Genomic DNA, 24,930 nt, shown 5'->3' with positions numbered 1-24,930 from the left:
CTTGAAAAAGAGACTAATGGGCCGAACTAACCCTTAGATGAAAACTTTCAATGACTTAGCACTGCTGTTACATGGGAACCCTCAGTGCTAGAAGCAATCATCTAAATAAAAATTACCCCCTAACAGAAGCCTTCTCTACCCTCAATACATTCTTATACTCCTTTGTTTCTGTTTGGTTTTATATCCTTCCACAATACCTAAAACAGTGAAAGCAATAGAAATACCAAGCAGATAAGTCACAGGGCACAACAGAGCATGTCTAGACTGGCACAACTGTGGACACAGGATGCTGGGAAAAGGCTGTTGGTATAACCGCAGGGCTACAGGAACATTTGCATATGGTTGCATGAGGGACAGGAGATGGGAATCTTCCCCTTCTCCATGGAAAGTGACAGAGAGAGAAATAAAATTCCAAACCCACCACAAAACTTAAAATGCAAAAGTTATCAGCATCAGTATCATCAGGAAAGGGAAATAAAACAATGCAAATACTCTATGTAGTAATGACAGGTCAGTGAACCAGAGGAGCAAATAGGTTATCTTAACAGGAAAAAGAACAAAGAGAAATTCAGTTTCTGAAAGAAAGGGGGAGGGGAACAAGGTTAAGAACTAAAAGTTTTAAGAAGTGATCACATGTTTGGAAGTCAGTGGGACTTCTTACCAACTACAGATTTCAATTTCCCAAAACAACAGAAAATGGTTTTGGTCCTTCTCTGTGTGTGTATATGTATGTATGTGTGCATGCATGTGCATGCATATGTGCACACATGCCCACACACACGTGTGTATACTTAAAGGTCTATGTGTGTGTGTGTACCACACACACATGCGCGCACACACACACATACACACACACACATATATATATTTATATAAATTTTCAACAGTGCTTCTCCGAAAAAAAGGTCCATCTATAAATATAATTTTATTTATTTTAAAATTATCTGCCTTCCTATAGGTATTATTTTTTGAAGGGGGTTAACCTACTGAAGTTTTGCCAGAATGGTGACTGGCTGCGTTTCGGTTCAGTGAAATCAAAGACTTGAGACTGAGCGATGCCATCGGGAACCAGGTACTGGCCCTGGTTTAACGGGTCCTGTGGTGGTGGGTAGGAAGGAGGAACTGAGCGGGCAGAGTTGACACCTAGAGCAAATAAGAGATCAAAAGGAAAGAGTATAAGTTTATTACCAAGTGGGTTCTCAAATTGACCAATGATCCCTCACAGTCCACTAGTTTAGAGTTTTACCTGGTAACATATTGAATATTCCAAACCCCCAAGACTGAAATATTGTGAAATTCAAGCTGGCAATCAGAAAGCTTCATATTTTGGAACTCTTAAGATTTCCATCTTAAAGCTGTTCAATCAAAAATAGTCTATGCAAACATTTCCAAATTCAAAAAAGTTTATAATCTGAGGTACTTTGGGTCCCAAGCATTTTGGGTAAGGGATAATCAATCAGTCCTGCAAATTATTTCTTTCCCTATCACATTTGCACTAGGATCTCTATTTCTATAACACCACATCCTCCACCATCCTATCTATTAGCACAAAAATTATGGAGTGTTACTATCACTTGTTTGACAGACAAGAAAATTAAGGACCAGAGAGAAATATTATACCTAAGCTCTCATACTCATCTAGCAGCAAAGCAAGAACTAGAACGCACATTTGTTGACTTCTTGCTTAGGGATTCTTTCTAGGAGACCATAATCCCTGATTTAAAGCTTGTTCCTAACAAACTCCCTTTATTTCTAGATTTTAGTTCTCTTCCTCTCCAAAACTCCCTGAAAATGTCAAAAGAATCTAGTTAAGAACTACTGACTTCAGGATTTTCCATAATGCTTAAGGCACAGTGATTCAGTGTTTTGCTTTGGGTTGACAATGATTAACCTGTATTTAATAGAAAATTGGCATCAGTAACTGAAACAGAAAGGAAATTCATCATCTGAAGACATGATTCATATAAATAAAGGAAAATGGAATCTTTTCAAAGGGTACAGTTTTAATGAGGGTTGTGATCACCACACCAAAGTTCACATTAATGGAAGATTCAAGGAATCCAACTACCCTGACAGTAGTTATAATGTTGATCCATTGTCAGCCATTGGCACATCCATAGGAAGAAATAGGTTCTGGAGCCATTTTTGAAAGGTGGCAAGTGCCAGAAATATAATGGTATTAGATGCCAACAAATAATACAGAGATGTCAGGAAGTCCGACTTTGTCAAATTCTATTTTCCATTTTTTGTTTCAAGCTTTTGATGTCAAATCTATGAATTCCTTTGTTTTATTTTAGATCCTAAAGACTTTTGTACACTTTTTCTTAGGGCTCTATAGTTTGATACTTAATTTCACAGTGATTTTCTACTTCTTATACAAGGTGTAGACTTATATCAAAGTTCTATTTTGTGTATAGAAATCTAATTCAGCACTATTTGGTGAAAAAGTTGCACGTTTTTTTCCCCTGAATTGGTGTTCTTTTTCAAAAATAGGCCACACATATGTGTATAGATATATTAAGGAATTCTTTTCCATTAAAATATCTGTAATGCCTCAGTTAATGTACCTATATAATGAGTGTTGAAATTAGATAAATTACTCCCATTTTATTTTTATTTTTCAAGTTTTTTTTAGTTATTCTAGGTTATTAATCTGAATTTTAACTAGGCCTAAAGCCTATAAAGATGGAGGTTGTGTTTATGATTCTGACATCTTTTGAATTTATAAACTCAATTGCATTGGTGCATGAGGAGTTAGCATTTAACCCCAAGGAGTTATATATAAATTCTGAAATCCTAGACAGCAGAAAGGTAAGTGAAAAGGTGTTTCTATCATCCAGATAACCCCTCAGAAAAATAGATGGTTGACAATATCCCGTGGTATACAAATAACACGGGAAGGAGACACTAGAGTATTTTACTTTTCTAATGATATTTACAGTAGATCTATTTTATCAGTTTTTTCTGAATCATTTCTGGAATTCATCTAGAGCAAATGAGAGCTAATGAGAGAACAGAAAGAAAGGGCTGGGAAAAGTGATGCATCATTAAGATTATCAAATCCTAGGGACAGTGAAAATACTGCTTCCAGTAATAAAAATAGCTTCCAGTAATTGAGATGAGACAATAAAATGAGCTCTTCTTTCAAACAAAAGATATTATCATCATCAGGACACTGAGATGAAGAGGACAGAGCAGTGGTCTCAGAACCAAGATGACTTAGGTTAAAAAATCACTTTACCTTGAATGTTTTCAGTTTCTTAACCTGGAACAGGGGCTAATAGTGCCATTTTCTTTGGGTTACTATAAAGATGAAATGAAAGAAATTAAGAAATTTGATACTAAGTAGACACTCCATTAAGTGGAAGGTAGCTCCTTCTTTTTGCTCAACTGAGCACTTTATTTTTGTTCTGGTTCATGAAAAAGAAAAAAACTATTTCATATTAAAGTTGATTCTGTTTGTATTTTAAATTTTCAAAGGTATTTCAGTGTATGCCTCAGAGAAAGACTATCTGGTTTCAATTTGAGGCTCTTCACTTTGGGTTGGGGCTACTGATTAGGTAACCATTTCTAGACATCTGAAAGGAAGCTGAGAACATATCCCTATACATTTATATTTATTAAATAAATTATATACATGCACTATTGCCTACCTTTCTCTAAGTTATTCAAAAAAGTTTTTCTTCTTTTGACGTAAAAACAAAGACAATGGTTTTGATTTTGTTTTGTTTATCTAGCCAATAGCATGGATATGACTACCCCATACCACTTACTCCTAAGAATTAAAACATAAAGAGCATTTATTACCTGTTGTCAAGGATACCTGGGTAGGTGGAAACTATTATAAGTGAACCCCAGTATGGGAAGGAGCCAAGGAATGTGAAAACACATAGCCTATGGTTTCCTAGTCTCATAAGACAGCGAGTGGGTCTGAAGGAGCAAAGGCAAATGTACCTTTCTGTTTAGAGGCTTTTCTCACAGTCATTGCAGCCTGCCTCTTCTGGTTTTCAGAAATCTCAAAGCCTACAACACAAAAGAAATTTGAACTTTGTTATGAAAAACATATACCTTTATGTACTATAAAACTGAGTATATCTTTCTTTCCAAAGATATCTGACAAATATGCCAATAAAACTCAAAAAATAATGGCAAAGATTCAGGGAAAGATGAACTTTTAATCACTGCTGGTAGCATAAAATGGTATAGATATTAAAGAAATTAATATAGAGGTTTTGCAAACATTAAACATCTAATTACCATAAAATTGAAATTCCTCAGCACATCCCCAAGGACTCTATATCCTACTACAGAGATACATGCTCATCTATGTTGGTAGATGCTCTATTCATAATATCCAGGAAATGGAAACAGCTTAGCTACCTATCAACTGATGAATACATAATGGAGATATGGTACATATGCACAACTGGCTTTTATTAATTCAAATAAAACAAAATTATAAAACTTGCAGAAAATATATGATAGTAGAGAACTATATTAAATCATGTAATCCAGATGGGGATTAAACAACCTCCATATGCAGTTTTCTTTTATTTCAGACAATGTTAGCCACTGGGAAAGAAACTGCCCTTGCCTTAACCTCTGTAAGAATTCTGTACAAATTTGACAAGCAGGACACAAAAGAAGGTTATTGCCAAACTTTGCTGGGACAAGGTAAGACAATCCTTTAAAAATCCTGCTTCATAGGAAAGTCTGTCAGATATTCTAGGACTGTAGGCTGAAGATGGATGCCACAATATTGTAAAGGAACCTGGGGTGACTGTCCAGACAGCCAAATATCTCTGTTATTCCTATAGTTGTGCATAATGTTTGTTCTGCACTTCCTGTTTACTCAAGTAATATTTCATCCTTCTTAGGTCTCTGATGGGGGTTGAAAACTCGATAGTTATAGTTTTCCTTGTTACCAAATTCAGAAAAGAAACTTACATAAGAGATATAAAATACATAAGGTTTAGAGACATAAAAGCTTAAATGGTTTATCTAAAATTGTTACAAGGTATAAAAGAATATTTTTAGGATGGTAATAAAAGTTATGATAAAAAATGATTTATGTATAAAACTTTAGACTCATCAAGATAAGACAGATAATAATTTCTTCAAACTTGTGAAATACAAATGGACTGGACATTATAAATGTAATTCTTATCTGATAATTGTTCTTATTGTATATAATTTTACTGTGTTAGAGTTAATATCTTCCATTTTTATTGAGAAAAAAACAATAAAATGTTGTGGGATATTTGTACACTGTGAGGATATGTTGCTGGGATTGGTGAAATAAAAGGCTAAATGGCCAATAGCTAGGTAGGGGAAATAGGCAGGACTTCCGGGCAGAGAGAGAACACTAGGAGGAAGAAAGGCAGTGTACAGATACAGAGGAAGCAGGATGGAAAGTACAGAATAAAGGTAACTGAGCCATGTAAAAGAACATAGATTATGGATTATGGGTAATCCATAAGGAACAGGCCTAAGCTAAGGCCGAGCTTTCATAATTTTTTTGTGTTTTGTTTTGAAACAGGGTTTCTCTGTGTAGTTTTGGAGCCTGTCCTGGAACTAGCTCTTGTAGACCAGGCTGGACTCGAACTCACAGAGATCTGCCTGCCTCTACCTCCAAGTGCTGGGTTTTAAGGCATGCTCTTTGTACTAATTTGATTACTATACATTATATAATGTATCAAATTATTATAATGTACCTCATAAAGATATATCTGAATAAATAAAATTAATGTTGGAAAATAAGAAATATTCATTATCATGAATGAAAATGAGCGATAACCACAATTACAGAAAATATTATGAATATTATCAATGATGTCTAGCCAAGTACAAACTATCTAAATCATTGTATAAAGGAAAAAGCTGTATAATATGAAGGACATTATATCATGTTCTTGAAGTAGGTAAGAATAAGATTTGGATTAAAAAAGAAAAGAACATTCTCTTCGAATGAGGAAACAATAAAAATGCTAAACTTTCTAATTTTTAAAAAGTTTCATACAATGCCAATCAGAATCTAAATTTGTTTTTCTTGGATTTAGAATAGAGGAGTTTGGTACTCATATCAAAGAATAAATATCAAAGAACTTCTAAGAAACAATGATGAAGAACTAGACAGTATATAGTCTTCACAACTAGAATAGTGAAAACGAATAGAAATTCTAAGACAAACCTAAGTATATATGGACAGTTACAGTCTATAAAACTGGAAATTTGTTTGTGAGAAATACACAGTTGATTTGGTATTTACTGCTAGTACAACCGACTATTCCCATGAACAAAAAAAGACTAAATCTCCACTACATTCAAAGAATAAATTTCAGATGAATTTTGTTTGTAAATATTTTTTAAAATTTCAGAAATTGTTAGGTTTGGTAGTGTGGGAGGCAAAAAAGAAATAAATAGGTATATTTGCTAAAGCAATTAATTTTTTGACAGAATTAAGCACCATGAACAAACTGGAAGGACAAATTATAAATCAAGGAAACTATGTGAAACTGAAAACTGACAAGGTTTTAATACTTTCAATATAAAGTACATATAAATGTATATTTTCCTTTTTTTCCTCCTGCACTTCTTTCACCTTTCTGCTCTGAGCCTGATGTTTACTAGTCAAGTCTTCTACTACTGAGCTAACCCCAATCCTACAAATTTAATCCATTTTTGAGAACATAACATGTAAAAGTTGGGGTATATGAATTTTATAGGTGTGTTTCCATAAAAAGTATTATGAAATATAAAAACTTATACATATATGTGTCCTATATATAGCTCATATGTATATATTTGTTTTCTCTTCTATTATTTAAAAAGTCTAAAATTGGCAGTTTTTTTCTTTCATTACTAGTAACCCACACACTATAAACAATTTGCAAATCTATTTGTGATTGACACTGTTTAGGATTTTATTTTAAATTAAATAAAAATATGACTGGGTAAAAAGTATTCAGTGTTAATTTCATAAAGAAATTGGCAACAAATAACAATTATATGGGTAAGTAAAGTTGAACTTGAGTAACTGAAGTAACAAATTAAAAAGTAATATTATGCAGTACTAGTGTAGATATGGAGAAAGAAGTACAAAATCATATTGGGGGTAGACTTTATAACTTTTCTGATACATAATGTGTATGCATATGTTTCTACATCTTCATGTTCACTCATTTCACTTTTAGAGTGTTTATCCTGCAGGAATAAAACAACAGTGCATAATGAAATATACATGTGGATATGTTTTCCAGCAATATATTTCATGGAGGAAGAGACATGTATGTGGTTCACAGAAATATATGCATACAAAACACACATACATAAAAATAAAATGACAATGATAAGTTTTTTTTAAAGAATCAATTAGCTGGAAACACACTCTGAATATTTATCAAAACAGGAATGATGGCTCCATTTTTGTATGAGGTATTATACAGATGTTAAAGAGAAGCGTGTGGTGCCGTTATTTATGTACCAACTTAACTGGAGTGTTTTCCTTACAAATATAGGGATTGTCACGAAAGAATTTTCCGAATGTAATAAAAACCCCTAATCAAAGATATGTAAAGGGCAGTATCCTAGATAATATGAATGGGCTTGATTGAATCTGTTATTGTGATTTTCAACTTTTTGTGGTATTTTTTTGTTTGTCTGCTCAATGTTTTCTAACTTAATGTAATCAGACTAGGGGAAAAGTCACATAAGTCCATATTTAAAACCAAAACAAAGATGGTATAAGCCTGTCAGAAAATAATTTATGGAAGCTTTTCATTAGAAGCAGATCTTTGAAGGCACAAATTATTAGGGCATTATATGGGAGATATGGCTCTAGAGGCAGAGGGAATGGCAGAAATCTTTTAATTAATGCATGATCACAAGGACATCTGTTCAATGATATTCATAGCAACACTATTTGTAATAGTCAGAACCTGGAAGCATCTTAGATGCCCCTCAACTGAAGAATGGATAGAGAAAATGTGGTACATCTATACAATGGAGTACTACTCAGCAGGAAAAAAAAACAATGGCATCTTGAAATTTGCAGGAAAATGGATGGATCTAGAAGAAACCATTCTGAGCAAGGTAACACAATCACAAAAAGACAAACATGGTATGCACTCACTCATATGTGGGATTTAGACATAGAGTAAAGGATTACCAGCCTACAATCCACACTGCCAGAGAAGCTAATAAACCAGGAGGACCCTAAGAGACCCCCCTGGAGAAGGGGAAAGGGACGAGATCTCCTGAGCAGATTCAGAGCACAGGAGGAGGGGGGAGGGAACTAGGAGAAAGAGAAGGGGAGAAGAGAAGGGGTGAGGATGACAGGAGGGAGCAGAAAGTTGAGTCAGGGGAAGAACAGAAGAAAACAAGAAAGGAGATGCTGGGGCTGGAGAGATGGCTCAGAGGTTAAGAGCACTGACTGCTCTTCCAGAGGTCCTGAGTTCAATTCCCAGAAAACACATGGTGGCTCACAACCATCCGTAATGAGATCTGGTGCCCTCTTCTGGTGTGCAAGCATGCATGCAGATAACTGTATACATAATAAATAAAATCTTTTTTAAAAAAGTAAGGAGATACCATAATAGAGGGAGACATTTTAGGTTTACAGAGAAATCAGGCACTAGGGAAATGTCTGGAGAGCTACAAAGATGACACAAACTAACAATCTAAGCAACAGAGGAGAGACTACCTTAAATGCCCTCCCCTGATAATGAGATTGATGACTGACTTATATGCTATCCTAGAGCCTTCATCCAGCAGCTGGTGGAAGTAGACGCAGACACCCACAACTAATCACTGAACTGAACTGGAATCCAGAAAAGGTCGAGTGATATGCACAGGGGTCCATACCAGGCTGGTGAAACCCACAGAAACAGCTGACCTGAACAACAGGGAGCTCTTGGTCCCCAGACTGAGAGCTGGGATACCAGCCTGGGACTGATCCTGACCCCAGGAATGCGGGTTTCACTAAGGAGACCTCAGAAACCTACGGGACCTCCTGTAGTAGTTCAGTACTTATCCCTAGCATAGGCATGGACTTTGGGAGCCCATTCCACATAAAGGAATACTCCCTGAGCCAAGACACACGGGGGTGGGCCTAGGCCCTATCCCAAAGGATACCATAGACTCTGATGACACCCTGTGGAAGGCCTCAGCCTCCATGGGGAGCAGAAAGGATATGTGATAGGTAGGGTATTAATTGGGGGGTGGTAGGGAAGGAGGGAAGGGAGTGGGAACTGGGATTGACATGTAAAACAATCTTGTTTCTAATTAATGCTTGATCTATGAACTCATATTATCCATTGATAGGTCTAATTTCCAATATCTATCTCAGTATCATTTTACATCATGTCTCAATGCAATGTTTGTACTTTAAAAGGAAGTTGACTCCAATAAGACTCTAAGTGTGTTTTCAATGTGTACTTTAAGACATGGGAAGATAAGGATTACCCTGTCTTTCTGGCCATTCATCTTTTATTCTGGGTCATTTCAGTCCCTAGCATGGTATGATATAACAACCCTTTTGTGCCAGAACTCAACAGGTAAGCATATTATTCTAGAGGCAGTTTCTACAACCTTGAACATATAGGCATTTTAAAGGTACAATTCTATTTTTATAAAACATGGAGCAAAATAAGAAACTTTTCTAGGAATTAGAAAGGTTGATTTATCTTATTTGCTGCCTCTCCCCCAGTTCTGGGGATTGAACACAAAACCTTATGCATTCTAGGCAAGAAACCTGCTTTTATCTACATCCCTGGCCTTTCATTTTTAAAAATGGACTCCAACTATAATTCAGGTTGGCACTGAATTTATGATGCTGTCCAGGCTAGCCTTGAACTTGGAATCATCCTGCTTTCATCTTCTGAGAACTACAAGTACAGGTATGATACATTGTAACTGGCTGACATTTTTTATTATGGAAATAAGAACTTGAGGAAGATATTAGATAATATTCAATAAGATAAAAATCTATAACCACAAAACCATATCCACATAAACTGTTTCAATTCAAAAAGGATGCTTTATTCTAAATCTAAATGAAATGAGTAGTTACAGTTTTTGATATTGTTGTATTTTCTGAAATTTATTTTTAAATAGTTCTAGAGTATGACGACTAAGTACATATTATTTTAATTATAAATTAATATCTGAAGGAACTTCATCAAGAATTAATTACTCAGATGCCTTTGCCCCTGGGACTAATACTACCACCTTAATGGAGGAGGCCCAAATAGCCAAACTCTATTAGACATCAATTCTCACTAGTTAACATGAATGAAATTTAAGGTATGTACATGTAATTTAGCTTTCTCAGAACTCAGGATAAGAATGAAATAAACTTGATAGAGACCTGAAGTTTGTAAATAAAGGCAGCTCATTTCTTAGTTAGGGATTCTATTTTTGTGGAGAGACACCATGGCCATGGCAACTACTTAATGAAGGAAAACATCTAGCTGAGGTGGTAGCTTACAATTGAGAGGTTCAATCCATTATGATCATGGCAGGCAGCATGGAAGCAGACATAGTGCTGGCTACCTTTTGATCAAAAGGCAATAGGAAGTGAATATCTGAGACACCGCATGATATCTTGAGCATATATGATACCCCAAAGCCTGCCTCCACAGTGACACACTTCCTCCAGCAAGACTGCACCTACTCTAATGAGGCCATACCTCCTAAGAATGCCACTCCCTATAGGATTATGGAGACCAATTACATTCAAATTACCACACTTTGCCTTGGTCCTCATCAGAATTATGCTGTTACTTCCTATGTTTGGACTTGGCTAAAGGTTGGGGATGTAACTCATTAACAGAGTATTTGGATAGCATGAACAAGGCCCTGGCATTTATTCCTAGCAACACAAAGAAAGAGAGCTATCCATCTCGTTGGTCTAATTCTAACAAATCTGCATTGACAAATCATTTCATAAAACATGTCCTCCTCATATACCTAGAGATGAAGAACTCTGTGAATTTATGGAGGTTACAGAATAGCATGCATGACTCCTTTGTGTTTGTTTGCTAATACGTATGTGTATGGTAGGGGAGAATTGAGTTGGAACTGGAATTTTGTATAATATTCATGTCTGGAAATAGATATTAGACTTGAAAAATCTATAACGCATGCCAGTTGGTATTTACAAAGACCTATAACAAGGAACCACCATAGTGACTTAGGTCAGTTTAGACCAAAAGTCTTCCCCTTGACTCTAGAATGATGAAACCAATTGTAACCCTCTATGGAAGGTTCTTCACAATTATATATTTCTTTCTGCTCTCAGGTCACTTACCAATTTTTTCATCTTCCTGTACCATTTTCCTCTCTTCTCTGAAAGCCCTGAGCCAACGTATTTTCTCCTCCAATTTCTTGGCAAAGAACAGATGAACTTCTTCTGTTTCCTTGTTATGAAGCTTGAAAGCATTTTTCATGCTGACATTAAAGTCATCATCTCTGCCATCTTCAATGTCAATTACCTCATATTTATCCATGTCAATGCGCCCTTTGTAGTATAGGATGTCTCTCCGGATTAGGTCCTAGGTGGGAAGAAAGAGGTTATTTTGTCAGAAGTATAGACAGACTAAATGCCAGCAGAGGTGGCACATGGTTACAACAGGACACAAACACTGCCATTATTCTGGAATATAAAAGGAGATTTTATGGTCTCAATACATGCACTGAGATGACCATGTGGACACTAATAAGTTCGTTAAGAAGATGCGCTTAAGAGATCTCCCACATCCAAAGACTGTTTCAAACCCCAGCATCAATCACTGAAATGTAAACTGCTTATAAGCAATAGAAAGGAGTATGCAAAAAAAAAGCACTAGCCACAAAGGATTTTTCAGCTTCCAGAAACTTGGCATGATTACCATAAGCATAAAATAAGCTTTCTGGAATGTGCTGAAAAACTCAATCAGGATGGTGAGAATAAAATTTTAAATGAGCCGGGCATTGGTGGCACACGCCTTTAATCCCAGCACTCGGGAGGCAGAGGCAGGTGGATCTCTGTGAGTTCGAAGCCAGCCTGGTCTCCAGAGTGAGTGCCAGGATAGGCTCCAAAGCTACACAGAGAAACCCTGTCTCGAAAAACCAAAATAAATAAATAAATAAATGAAAGTGAGTTACTAGAAAGACATAGACTGTTGGACAGGAAGAGTTAACTGCAATGGATGCAATGCTTTAATACTTGGTGTTTTGGTACAAGAACTAGTCTGACAGGAAAAGTGGCTAAAAGAGAGTAAGGAAGGTATGTATATCCACACAGATGAATCTCATGATCTTATATTAGCAAAGTAAAATTATAAATGTATACAAATACAATGTTATTTGTCTTTTGTTGTTTTACTCATCTACATAGAATTAGATCAATCTTAATTATAGTCAATGAGGCTCTCATCATAAGTCTGGGCTTAGTGCTCTTATTTCTCTATTTACTTGCATTTTAAATGGTATATTAGGTATTGGTGAGCCTACCACCCAATGCAAAGCTATGACCCCCAAACACTCTCATTTTAAATCTCATGTTCATCATTTACTTCATTTCCTTTCCATGTATTTTAAACTGATTTCTATTTTTCTACAATCAACACATAAAACAATACTATATATTTTAGAGACATATATGACTAACAATGTTATAAGGAAATATATGACAATGATATATATATATATATATATATATATATATATATATATATATATATATCAAATTCAAAAGTAGAGGAGAAAATGGAAGAAGTGAGTCAGGAATGAAAAGGAGCATGTCCTACTCTACTTTCTATTGCTGTGATGAACACCATAACCAAAAGTATCAAGGGTGAAGAATGGGCTTATTTGGCTTATAGTCTTCAGTGTATCATCAAGGGAAGTCAGGGCAGTAGCTCAAGGCAGGAACCTAGAGGCAGAAACTGAAGCAGAGACTATGGATGAATGCTGCTTACTGGCTTGCTCCTAATGACTTAGTCACCTACCTTTCTTATACAACCCAGGCCTACTTCCCCAGGGATTGCATTGCTCACAGTGGTTTGTACATCGCATTGCCCACTGAAGTTTCCTCTTCTCAGATGATTCTAGCTTGTATCATTTGAAAAATTGAAACAGCACAGTGGTAAATTAATTAGCAGTCCTACCCAGCTGTGTGTACTATATGCTATAATACTGACATATGCAAAATATGTCTATTTGCACAGTAGTATGACAGTTTAGTGGCTAACAACTGCATTCTGCTTAGATATGAGAAATACCACATGGGAGCGAATATATGCTAGTTATTGTAAACCTGGTTTTGAATGATTTTCAACATATTTCTGTCAATGTCAAATCCTCAGGCTTGACAATACAGGTATTATTTAACTATTTTGCAACTGGTAACCACCACATAGTTCTTTTTACTGCTATAATTATTATAAATATATAATATGCACAAAAATAAAATGAGAATACATATGGGTTCTCATCCACTGAGTACCGCTGCCACTAAGCTCAGACACATCTCTTGGGTCCTTGTAACACCAAGGTCACAGGAGAGAAAGAGATCAGTTGAACAGAGAAGGCTAATAGGTTTTAGGCCTGTTTCAACCATGTCCAGAATGCACAAGCTCAGTCCTGGCTCAAAGAATGGATTGGCTCCCATGAACTGATCTCAAAATTTCAGAAACATTCTGTGAGATACATGCTCAAAAAACTGAGCACTGTCAGGCTTATTTAACTAGACAAAAGGAGAATAATATGGGAAAGCATATGGAAGTAAGGTTTGGATTCTCCCTTATAATATGGCATATACAGACTTGGAAAGGTAGATCTGGACAGCATACTTCATGAATGGCCATCTCAAACTATTAACAACTTCAATTTCCTGGTTCTTAAACCATGTCCAAAAATTCCTACTCCCCTCTACCAAACTGGTGCCTCATGATTTCAATCTTAAATGCCTTTGACACTTCCTAAAATTTAAGTATGTGTATGATCATGGGACTCCATTACCAGTATCAGTCTAAATATCCTAATGTTTATTTATATATTTATGTATGAAAAAAGAACAAGAAAATTTTCTAGTTCCTTAATAGAATACCGGGATTAGAGTGATGTGTTGTTAAAACTCTGTGTTATTAAATTTTTCTCTTTGTGGCTGATGGAGGGTTCAGTATGACTTTTCAGGCATCAGATTAGTGATAACCTGAGTTCAGGGATGTGATAGAAATGATTAGGAGTGATCTATGGGCTCAGGAAGTCCAAACAGAATGGGTAGTAAAGGCCATGAAACAACATGGGACAGTGAAATAATATTAATAAAATACCAATATTTAAATTTGAGTTCTAGATGTTTAACTGTATGGCCTTGGGCAAGCTACTTAGCTTCTCTTAGCCTCAATTATTGCAACTATAAAGTTACAAAAGTTAATCTTATCCTTTTAAATAGCTGCAAAGCTCCAACTTAAATACAAAGTTTCAACCTTATGAGGCCAAGCTTGTCCGGTAAAGGTAGCCTTGAACTCCTTTAAAATCCTTTTTGATAAACCTCAATATTCTACTGACTCTTGCAACTTATACTGTTCAAGCAAGCCAAATGTGAGGAGTTATGTACTATGGGTCAAAGAAAAGACAAATTCCAGTATTTTTCAATTTACATGGCCACTGATTCTAGAAATCTGACATGCATTTAGGGTAGGAATAGTATTTGCTTGCTAACCCACTCACACAAATCACAAATCTGCTTGAGCTCACAATACTGTTTCTTTTTCTTCCCAACCAGTTTTCTTATTTCAGTCCTTCTAACCTTCATTGTCAAAGTCACATAGTCTTCCCCAAAGAAATGTTTTCTGATTAGACATTCTAGCTGTTGTGGCTCCCCTTGTATAAATTCTAATCCTAACTATGAAGGCTCTTAAATGCTACTCACTTGGCACTTAACCATCATGCTAATTACAGTATTTAGTTTTGTTTGTTCATTTAGATTGTGCTTGGCATTCTGTCTTTTTTGAACTTGTCTCACTCAGGGATTGTCCATAGAAAGACAGTTTCTGAGGTCTCTTGGGCCTTATAAAACATAGCAACACAACAAATCCTTCTTGAGTCCTAGGTGCTTGTGGTACTGTTGGCATTACATGGGTTGATGCCTCCAAAGTAGTGTGGTGATAATATGCCCCAAATAGATATTTGGATCACAACTTCCCCGTCTAGTGGAGTTTACAGTTCCTAACAGGATACCAGTCTTTCTCAGTTTCCCTATTCGGTTGTTCAAGTCATGGGACATAAAGAGCTTAGTAGTTCTCCAGGACTGTTTTAACAGCTGGTAGAAAACCAGCTCCCGGACACAGCCTGTGGCTCCAGTAAGGAACTACCCTAATCCCCGACATTACATAATTCAAACGGCTCACAGATATTTCAACTTGATCCCACTAGGTAATCCTAGGATTTAGCAAGACTTCACAGGACATTTTGTACAAATGACAGATGCTACAATCTGGAGCACAAAGCTGTTCAGGATTCTAGCCTGCCTTACTTATTTATCAGTAAGTTTGTCTCTACTACTATAGAGGGAGTCCTGGCTACTCTTCCCCAGCCTAGAACACTCTAGTTTTCTATTCAGATCTTGGGAATGCACATGGACAAGGGTAAACTTGTTTTGGTCACTATTGTATTCCAACACGTACAACACATGCTTAATAGTTAAAATAAAACTAACAGTGACAACAGTAGCAGTGAGCATTTAAATAGCATATACTGTATGCCAACTGCTATCCTAATGACTTTACATTTGTCAACTTAAATATTGCTGACAATGTACTACAAAGTACTACAAAGTAGGGAGCTGCATTTAATAAGGAACTATAGATATAGAGCCCCTGTTGAACTTAGTCAAGATTTAACGCTGGAGCTAGGATTTGGATCCACAACATCTGGCTCTAAAATCTGTGTCTTTTATTAAGAAACGTATTATATATTGCTTGAGAATTAAAATTGCTACCTGAATGATTAGCAACATGACACACACTGTAATTGTATTAATTGTTAACATTTAGTAAATACAATGTGTCAACAAATATTATCTGTATGACCTCATTTACATTTCACAACTGCCTTTAGATTCCTATTTTTTTTCAAAGGAGGAATAATTATAAGCAGAGAATACATATTTAAATTCAGGTAACTCATTGAAGAAAAGTAATGGGTATCCTCTAGTCTGGCTGTATTAGACATACTTTTAGCAGTACATTCCACTACTTCCCACTAGCTATCATGGTTTCCCACTAGAGCCTTTCTGAAATGTGTTTTTGTTACTAGTTCTGTTGAACAGTGAAGAAAATAGATAAAAGTAGATAAATAAAAGGAACAGACAAATAAAAGAAAATAGGTTAAGAAGTACTGGTTAACATTAAACTGGTAAGATAGGGCTGGAGAGATGGCTCAGCCATTAAAGGCTAGGCACACAAGCAAAAATATAAACTGTTAAGATGTGAGTAGAGTCTAGTATCCACATTTTTGGTTTCAACTCCCTTATCTTATTTCTATATTGTCTTCGTTGCTTTCATTAAAAAATAGGTTTATTTATTTTATGTGTATATGTGTGTGTGTGTGTGTGTGTGAATTTCTATATTTGAAACATGTGAGTGCATGTGAATGTGGATGCCAGAAGAGGACACTGAATTCCCTGGAGCTAGAGTTATGTGGGTGTTTGGAACTGAACCCCAGCCTTCCACAGAGCAGCAAGTGCTCTTAACCAATGAGCCATCTCTCCACCTCCATCGCTATCTCTTATTGCTACTTTAGTATGTGAGTTGTTGCGAATGGCTCATGTTGCATTTCTGTCCTTTCAGTACAAGAAGAAATGTCTAAATGTACAAACTTCCCCGAACAAAAGTACTCTGTCCGGTATCATTACATGTAATTTAGTTCTTATCCCTCAGAATATTGTGAAAGCAACATAAAAGCTGTACAGTTATGATAGCGGACAATGGAACATGTAGGCACAAGCACAAGTAACAACAGTGAATGCAGAGAAAAGGTTGCTTGGGACGATAATAGGCGGGTAGGAAAATTGGTGGATAATGGGATAACAAGGTTTGTTCTCTTCCATGGTAAACAGTGAGAAAGGAGAACAAAAAGCGAAAAATGGAGAATTATTCCTAATATATCAAAATAATTTCAAAATAATGATATATGGGAGAAAACAGCAAAACAAACTAAACTAATAGAGGAGCAGAGGCAGCCAGTACATAGGATAAGAGGACAGAGAACAAAAGGGGCTTACAATTTTAAAAACTGACAAGGAAAGAAAAGGAACAGAAATTAAAGGAGCTACTGGTGTCTTTCATGTGTATTATAACTGCTATTATAAGCTATCCTCCTTTATCCTTCCCTCTGCCAGACAAACTACAAGCCATACAAGCTGTTCAAACTCTTCTGGGTGCTTGATTCAATCCCAACTCCCAGTGAACAAAACAGGTAAGGTTTTGTTTAACTGACAGCAAGATAATGGAATCAGAAGAGTCAGATGGAAATTTAGTAGGTGGACATTAGTGGCAGAATTTTAAAGAGTAGATTGAATATTTAAATGTTCCCTATGTTACCTGTGGCAGATAATTATTCAGTTCACAGTTGGATGAATCTACCGATGGGGACGTCACCAATTTACAATAGTATGTCTTTTGTTGAAAGGAATGTCTGAACAAGTTTCACATGCATCTGCAACAGGCCTGTCCCTCAACTGCCCCTTCATATGCATTGATCTCATTTATTCTTCATAACAATCCTGTGGATTGTTCTCCCTGCATTACAGGTGATATAATGGAGGTGCATGAAATCAATAGTTACTTGCTTGCTTGAAATAATAGGCATGCTAAAACCAGGATTTGAGAGCAGAATCAATTGACTTTACCTATCACTCCATGTTTCTCCTTGCTACAAGGAAATTGTGAGAGAATTTAAAGTGGCAGTAGAAAGAAATTAAGATTTCTTGGGACTGGGGATTTGGCTCAGTTGGTAGAATATACATGAAGCCCTGGGTTTGATCCCTGGCACTACATGGTGGCCTATGCTTGCAATCTCAGCACTTGGGATGTAGAAGCAAAAGAAATTTGAAGTTTGAACTTACATTCTGATACATAGTGATATACTAGAAGATATGCTGAGGTGCCAAAGACCCCATCAAACAAATGATTCCCACCCAGAAACACAGATTCTCTCTGTGAATTTCAGTCTTATCATTGAGTACAGGCATAAGACAAATAGACTTCTTATCAAAACATCATAACTTATTCTTAGAAATAAATGCTGAGACCTCATGGTCAATTAATCTTGTCCTACATATTTGGACTGCTTTATATTCACTTACAAAATTTGGACAAGCTTAATGGGAATAGTGACATAGAAGTAACTAGTATAGGACCTTGGGACAGTTTGACTATTTTTAGTCACTGGCTCCATGGTTGGAGAATGTAGCTCAGTGGTAGACAACTTGCCTCACAAGTGCAAATTCTTGGGTCATTCTCTAGCCTGAGGAATGAAAAAAAAGGAAGGTTAATTCCTAGCTCCATTGTTTACCAGCCATGATAAATACATAAGTATTCTGTATTTCAATTTCATATATAATTAAAATAGAAATAATCACAGTATTTCCCTGGTAAATTTGTTGTGAATATTAAATTAATGAATATAAAGTTCTTTAAATAGAATCATAAAGGCATCCAAATAATGCCAATTTGTCATTACTTTATATTAATTATATTTTCCATAATATAGTTTTCTGTTTCAAACACTAGTGTATTTGCCAATCTACAGTTTTGTCACAGATTTCATTAGTATTTATAATATTGCCAAGATTACCTAAAGCAATTCCACCAGACACGTGTGAGAGTTATTTCAGTGCATAAAGGTGTACATTTTCTATTAGGTTACATAAATTTTATTAGATTACATGTCCTATGAATGCAGATGTCACAGAGTATACAGAGTATAAAAATCCAGAGCAGTGAGATGCTTTATTGCAACCTCAGATAAACCTTCTGTCTCATGTAAGGTCCTGTCAGACTACCAGTTATTTTTCTTCCTTTATTTTTAATAATATTCAGGTATTTCAAAATCTTTAATATTATTTTGAAGATTTTAAAAACTAACTTTGCAGGATTTATGAAATTATTTGTGTTTTTCCTGTTAAATATCACATTTTTACAGGGCTCTTTTTAAAGATGAGCTTATCAGAAAGATCGATATAGCCATATTCAATTATTTAGTTGTTGATTAGCCCGTTTTTTGTCTTTATGAAAAAAAAATACCTGAGCATTTGGGCATCAATTTCATTGTGCTCTAGAGATGAATAAATTATGTGAGGTGAACCCTTTCTCACCTCAGTCTACTCTTACCTTCTCCCATCTTTTCCTTTGTCAACTCCAGGAAGCTGTGCCCCTGCCCCCAGTGCTACTAAGAGTCAGTGTTTTGCAGTAATGGTAAGAATAATTTGGCAGACAAGATACCTTGCTCTTTTGCATACTTTCTTTCTATTCCATTATTATTTTTGGGTGCACTTCCTATTTGATAAATATAAAACAGAAAGATTTATTGTAGATAGCATGGAAATCCTCACCATAGACTCAATACAGATATCATATACTTTTAATGGCCTTTATTAACAAGGCTGTAGCTTTTCAACCCTGGAAAAGCAGTGTTAAGAATATCCAAGTATCTGGAGTTAACAGTCTTGAACTCTAGGGCTGGCTTTGTTCTGGAGAGCGAACCTATGACCTCACTAAACCAAGAAAACTCTCATCTGAGAGGAGCTATGCCTTTATCAAGGTGTCCATTGTCTTTGCCATCCTGTTGTTTGCTTTTCCCATGTTCCCAATATGGCTTCTCTGAATCTAGAAGCCCTCCCTTAATTTCTGGTGTCTTTCTAATAGTTGTCTTTGTAAGTAGTTGTCTTAGAATTGACACACCACTTCATCTTGGTTTTTGCTGCCTATTCGATCCTTAATACAGCACACTGTTCCATCTTTTTTTTTTTCTTTTCCTTTATCCTTAGGCTCTGCTTCACTCTTTTGTATCTGCCTTCTATAGCCCCTGCTTCAGAGATCAGTTTCACATTTTAATTAAAACAACTGCATCTTTTGGGGACATGACATAATCAAGAATTATGGGCAACAGTGTGGAACCCTGAAATAAACCACACTCCTCCTAATTGTTCTCTTTCCCCCATCTCTCTCCTCCCTCCACCTCTCATGCTCCCTGTCTCTCTTTTTCTCTTTGCCTCTCTCTCCCTCTCTCTAATTGATCTAAGCATGAACATACATTAGCAGGAAGAATGGACAAATGCCTGTTAGTGACATGGCTGATTAAGAACTTCCTTGTTGCCTTTACTCACCTTCAGAAATTCTGACTCCTGATTGTATGAAAGTTCTGGTGGAGCTGGGAGAGCTAAAAAGAGACACTGGTGTTTTGCTGAGTTTCAGATTCATGGGTTTTTTCTTCCAGTGTGAGATCTAGACTGAAATAACTACCCTAATTAACTAGTAGGCTATTTGTTTCAGATCTGGCATTTGGAGCTTATCTATAAACAGCAAGGCAATTTTAATCAAAGCTCAATGTACTCTATTAATTGATTTTGAAAGGCAAACACAACGACTTAATGTAGGACATATCATACATATGCACACACACACACACACACACACAGAGAGAGAGAGAGAGAGAGAGAGAGAGAGAGAGAGAGAGAGAGAGAGAGAGAGAGAATAAGGGACATGAACCAGAAGTCTGCTTAGTGTTTAACTTGGTATGTCATGACTTCACACCCCTCTTTAGGGGATTTGCTACTGGGCAAGGGAGACTATGAATGAAAAAAAAAAACTGTGTAAAAGTTTTTTACCCAGAGAAAAAGCCAAGAATGAGAACAAATTTTGAAAGTCACTCTGGGTACTCTTTCTCCCTCATTTTCTCACTTTCCATGATTCTAAATTCTTCCCAGCCAAACCTTACAAAACTGGTTTGAGCCTCCTATCATGAAAGAAGGAACAGTATCCCATCAGGAACCCTCAGGAGAGATTATGTGGGGGAAACATATGCTACCCCTCTTTGCTAAGAATACTTACAGAGGTATCCAAGGATCAGTGACAAGTACAAAGCTAGGATAATCAGCAACAGCTTGATTGAGAATTTTCGGGGAACTGATGGTGCACTTTGTATCGAAATGGTTAGAGGTGTTGTGGAGGACAATCTTGTAGCATAGAGGACCTACTTGAGGAAGTGGACCCAGTCAAGTAGAAGCTACTTGCTAAGTAGGATACAAACACCACAATATTCTTCAATGCTGGTCTAAATTTGCTGGCTATCTGCCGTAGGTGCTCAGAAGGAATACCACAAGAGTTATGAGGAAAAACATAAATTCTACTGGGATAATATGTGTTAACTTCAGCATTTCACTGTTGCTTATGGTCTTCATGTCATACCGGTGCTTCTGGTATGGAACTGCTGCCAATTTCCTCTGGCAGTTTTTGCCTATTTCTTTAAAAAGAAAATCTGGGCACAATGAAAGGGAAGGAGCTTATAGCGCTCCCTGGGGTCCTCATCTCTTTCAGAAAATAAGAGGTTGAGTTTACCTTCTTGCAGAGGACCATTTGGTGGTCGAATAGGAAGAAGACTCTCTGCTGGTTGCGGCCATAGGGCTGATAGATCCAGGCCATCTCTCCGGTGTAGATCAGCTCCGAGCTCCTGTCTAAGATGTCCTCTCCCTAGGAAGGACATGTGATGGTGAGAGAGCCAGGTAGTAAAGCTGGTACAATTCCTTACACAGAGATACCCAAAGGTGAGCATAGACTGGAGTGGGAGCTAGCAAAAAAGAGGTTGTGAAGATGGAGGAAAAGAGAGAGACTTCTGGGCTCCCTTAAAAGGTTTACAATTCTGTAAGTGAGAAGACTCATATTCTTGTTAACTGTGGGGTTAAATAAGACCCATCCCTTAGTCAGCCAGTCTCCCTTCTTCTCTATATCTCCCTCCATTCCTTCTGTAGTCTCATGTACTCTGAACCTAAATGAGACCCATAAGTCAGTCAGCCAAGCAGGCAGGCAGGCATTCTCTTCTCCATTCTCCTCCTTATCATTTAGGAATCTCTTTTCTGATTCAGTCTTTCAATTCCTACCTGGCCTCTCACTTACTTCAAGAGTAAGCCTAGAAAGGTAGTAGAAATTTTTCTGTTTTCCATATAAAAATGAAATAGGGGAGGAAAATATTTTATGATAAAATCAGAAAGTTTACTACACATGCTTCAGCCTATGTGAAGATGAAAGAAATGAGCAGTGGCCCAGGAAAGAGAACTCATAATTCCAGGGGATGTATATGGGTCAGGTATTGTGCTAGTTACTTTTTACTCTATCTCATCTGGACCTCACAAAAGTTCTGTCAAGTAAACAATCTTGGTCCCATTTTACATCTTCAAGTACCAAGAGGTCAAGGGACAGGATCATGAAGCTTGTTAGCTATAGATTCTCTGATCCTATTTTCTCTATCTCCAGAGAGCACCTTTACTCTTTATCATAAACCATATTGCTTCTATCATCAAAAGTGCCTAGATGTCCAGTCCCTTCTTCTCCCTCAGTCTGTTTCACCAGATGTTAAATGAGGTATATGAGAATAATATCTAGAGTACCAGCTCTGGTACCTTTATGACTAAATGCATACCCAAAGTTCAAGGCTGGATTAAAGATAGAAGTCCCTATACTTCCAAAATAATCAGAAGCAAATAGTTCTGGCAGAATGATATGCTAAAAAGAGTGACATCAGAAAACGGTATTCTTAATTGTACCATTTCCTTTAGTCTGAGGGATTGGAAAGAAAAGGAGATCTCAGTGGATTATTTTATAATAACAGAACTTGAAAGCAGCTCAAAAAATACTATTTTTACTCTGAGGTCCAAATTTAGCTACAAGAGTATCCAAGACAGAGGTAAACAAACAGTCCTTCTTGAGTTGACATACTAGCACTGATTCTCTGGATGCACAAGGCTGGGTCAGACCTATCCTCCGAGTTGGCCTTTCCTGATACAAGAGAGGAAGATGTGCCACAATCCACTTTGAGTATGTATAAAGTGAAAGAATGCATAAAAGTTGGCTAATAATACAAGTTGATGACAAACATGACTCTTTTTGAGGCAGGGTCTTACTATGGAGTCCAGGCAAGCCTGGAACTTGCTATATAGTTCAGGCTGATCTTGAACTTGCAATCCTCCTCCTGAAGCTTCCCAAGTACTGGGGCTATAGGTATAAGCCACCATGCCCAGATTCCAGGATGACTTTAAGTTACCATTTGATGAACTGAGGATGATCAGACCTGGGGGAATATTCAACATTTTCTTAGGCAGGGGCATACTAACCCTATTTTAAATAGTTGCTGCATGTAACACCAAGTTTTAAAATGTTGAGAAAAAAACCATACTTCTATGCTCACTAAATTAGCTAACCTTGAACAACTAACATATCCTCATCGTGTCTCAGATTCTTCATTCTTTTTTGTTTTTGGTTTTTAGAGTGTAGCCCTGGCTGTGCTGGAACTCACTTTATAGATCAGGCTGGCCTCAAACTCAGAGATCTGCCTGCCTCTGCTTTCTGAGAGCTGGAAATAAAGGCATGCATCACCACTGCCCAGATGTTTCTCCATTCTTTTTGAGAATATACCATCACAAATTTGTTTAGATACTGTGGAGAATACTTAAATTAACATATATAAGTACTTAGGAATACACACATCACATTGTAAACTTTCCTTATGTAATTTTCATCTTGGGTATTATTGTGTACCCCAGGCACTAACATATATTTCCTGTTTTCTTCTAATACAATGGACTGATAAAGGATGAGCTGTGGTTGTGCTCAAAGTCATAAATCAGAAAATTAGACATAATTTCTCCAAAGAGGCAGAACCAAGCTCAGAATCCCTCTAAAGCCCATGTGCCTTACTACAAGACTGCACCTGAATGACAGTACCTTGTGTAGCAGAAAATCAGCTACAATGTAGTGAGATGAGACTGTTAAAATAACTGTGTTCTGTATCCAGTGCTGTTACTAACTTACTCTGTGTCCCTTGGAAGCAGTCTGAGCAGTTACTGTTTGATCTACTGCACATGCTGCATGAAAGCATCACATCATTGGCAGGGGGAGGGTAAGTTTACATGAGGGAAAGGATGCTCTCTCTGTTTTGAGCTTTCATTCTTGTCTGCTCTGCCTCACTTGTACCACACATCACTTTATCTTGCCCCACAAAGCACAATACATTCCCACTGCCTCTATAGGTTTCTGCATTCTTGCAGCATTTACCACAAACTGCTCACTTTCCTAGGAGTCTATCTGCCTACTCCAGATGAACAAGGAGTTCAACAATTCTATAACGGCTGGCAAGGGCAAGGCAAAGAGGGTGGCTTTCAAAAGGCAAGACTCCTAAAGTCACATAGCAAATCCTCCACTGCCTTCCATCCAAACTGGAAATAGTCCTTGGACAAGAGACATATAACTTTGACCTCCAATTGCTCATATACAATCTTCTGTTGTTTTCCCTAGCCATGCTGTCTGGTTTCCTTTTTAAAGAACATACAGTCTTATATTCCAGGGGCTTTGTTATGGCTCTTCCTTCTACCTGAAATGCTCCACTACAGAAAAAGCCACATGATTTTCTCCTTTAACTTCTTCAAGTCTTTTCTCAAATGTTGTCCCCTTTGATAATTTTTCCATTACTCTATCCTATTATAATATCATATTTTCTTCATAATCTCTATCAACATCAACTGGCAATGTGCTTATGTGCTGCTTTTCTTTTCTACTCAAACATAAACTTTGCTCCAGCACTTAACACATTTCTAGAACACAGAATCAAGCCTGATAGAAAGCAAGTATTCAATAAATGACATGCAAAGAATAAACCAATGGTTAATAAATG

General features: G+C 36.8%; 1 protein-coding gene across 2 annotated transcripts in view; it reads right to left on the bottom strand.

Annotated features, from left to right (window-relative positions):
• Positions 1 to 856: 856 nt before the first annotated feature.
• The window catches only part of Arhgef9 (Cdc42 guanine nucleotide exchange factor 9), a 126,126-nt gene continuing 102,052 nt past the window's right edge, over positions 857 to 24,930 (bottom strand). Inside the window, exons 7-11 of one of the 2 annotated variants that reach the window (XM_035450243.1) lie at positions 21,606 to 21,737; positions 11,309 to 11,552; positions 3,955 to 4,023; positions 3,242 to 3,303; positions 1,010 to 1,143 (exon numbers count right to left, since the gene is read on the bottom strand). In XM_035450243.1, the coding sequence (XP_035306134.1) occupies positions 3,278 to 3,303; positions 3,955 to 4,023; positions 11,309 to 11,552; positions 21,606 to 21,737 (471 nt within the window). In that variant the 3' untranslated portion in view covers positions 1,010 to 1,143; positions 3,242 to 3,277. Of the gene's footprint in view, positions 1,144 to 3,241; positions 3,304 to 3,954; positions 4,024 to 11,308; positions 11,553 to 21,605; positions 21,738 to 24,930 lie in introns of both variants that reach the window. The other variant, XM_027431902.2, reaches the window with a different exon arrangement.

This window comes from Cricetulus griseus, chromosome X (assembly GCF_003668045.3).
Source record: "Cricetulus griseus strain 17A/GY chromosome X, alternate assembly CriGri-PICRH-1.0, whole genome shotgun sequence".
Lineage (NCBI taxonomy): Eukaryota > Metazoa > Chordata > Mammalia > Rodentia > Cricetidae > Cricetulus > Cricetulus griseus.
This window is presented reverse-complemented; position numbering and strand designations above follow the sequence as displayed.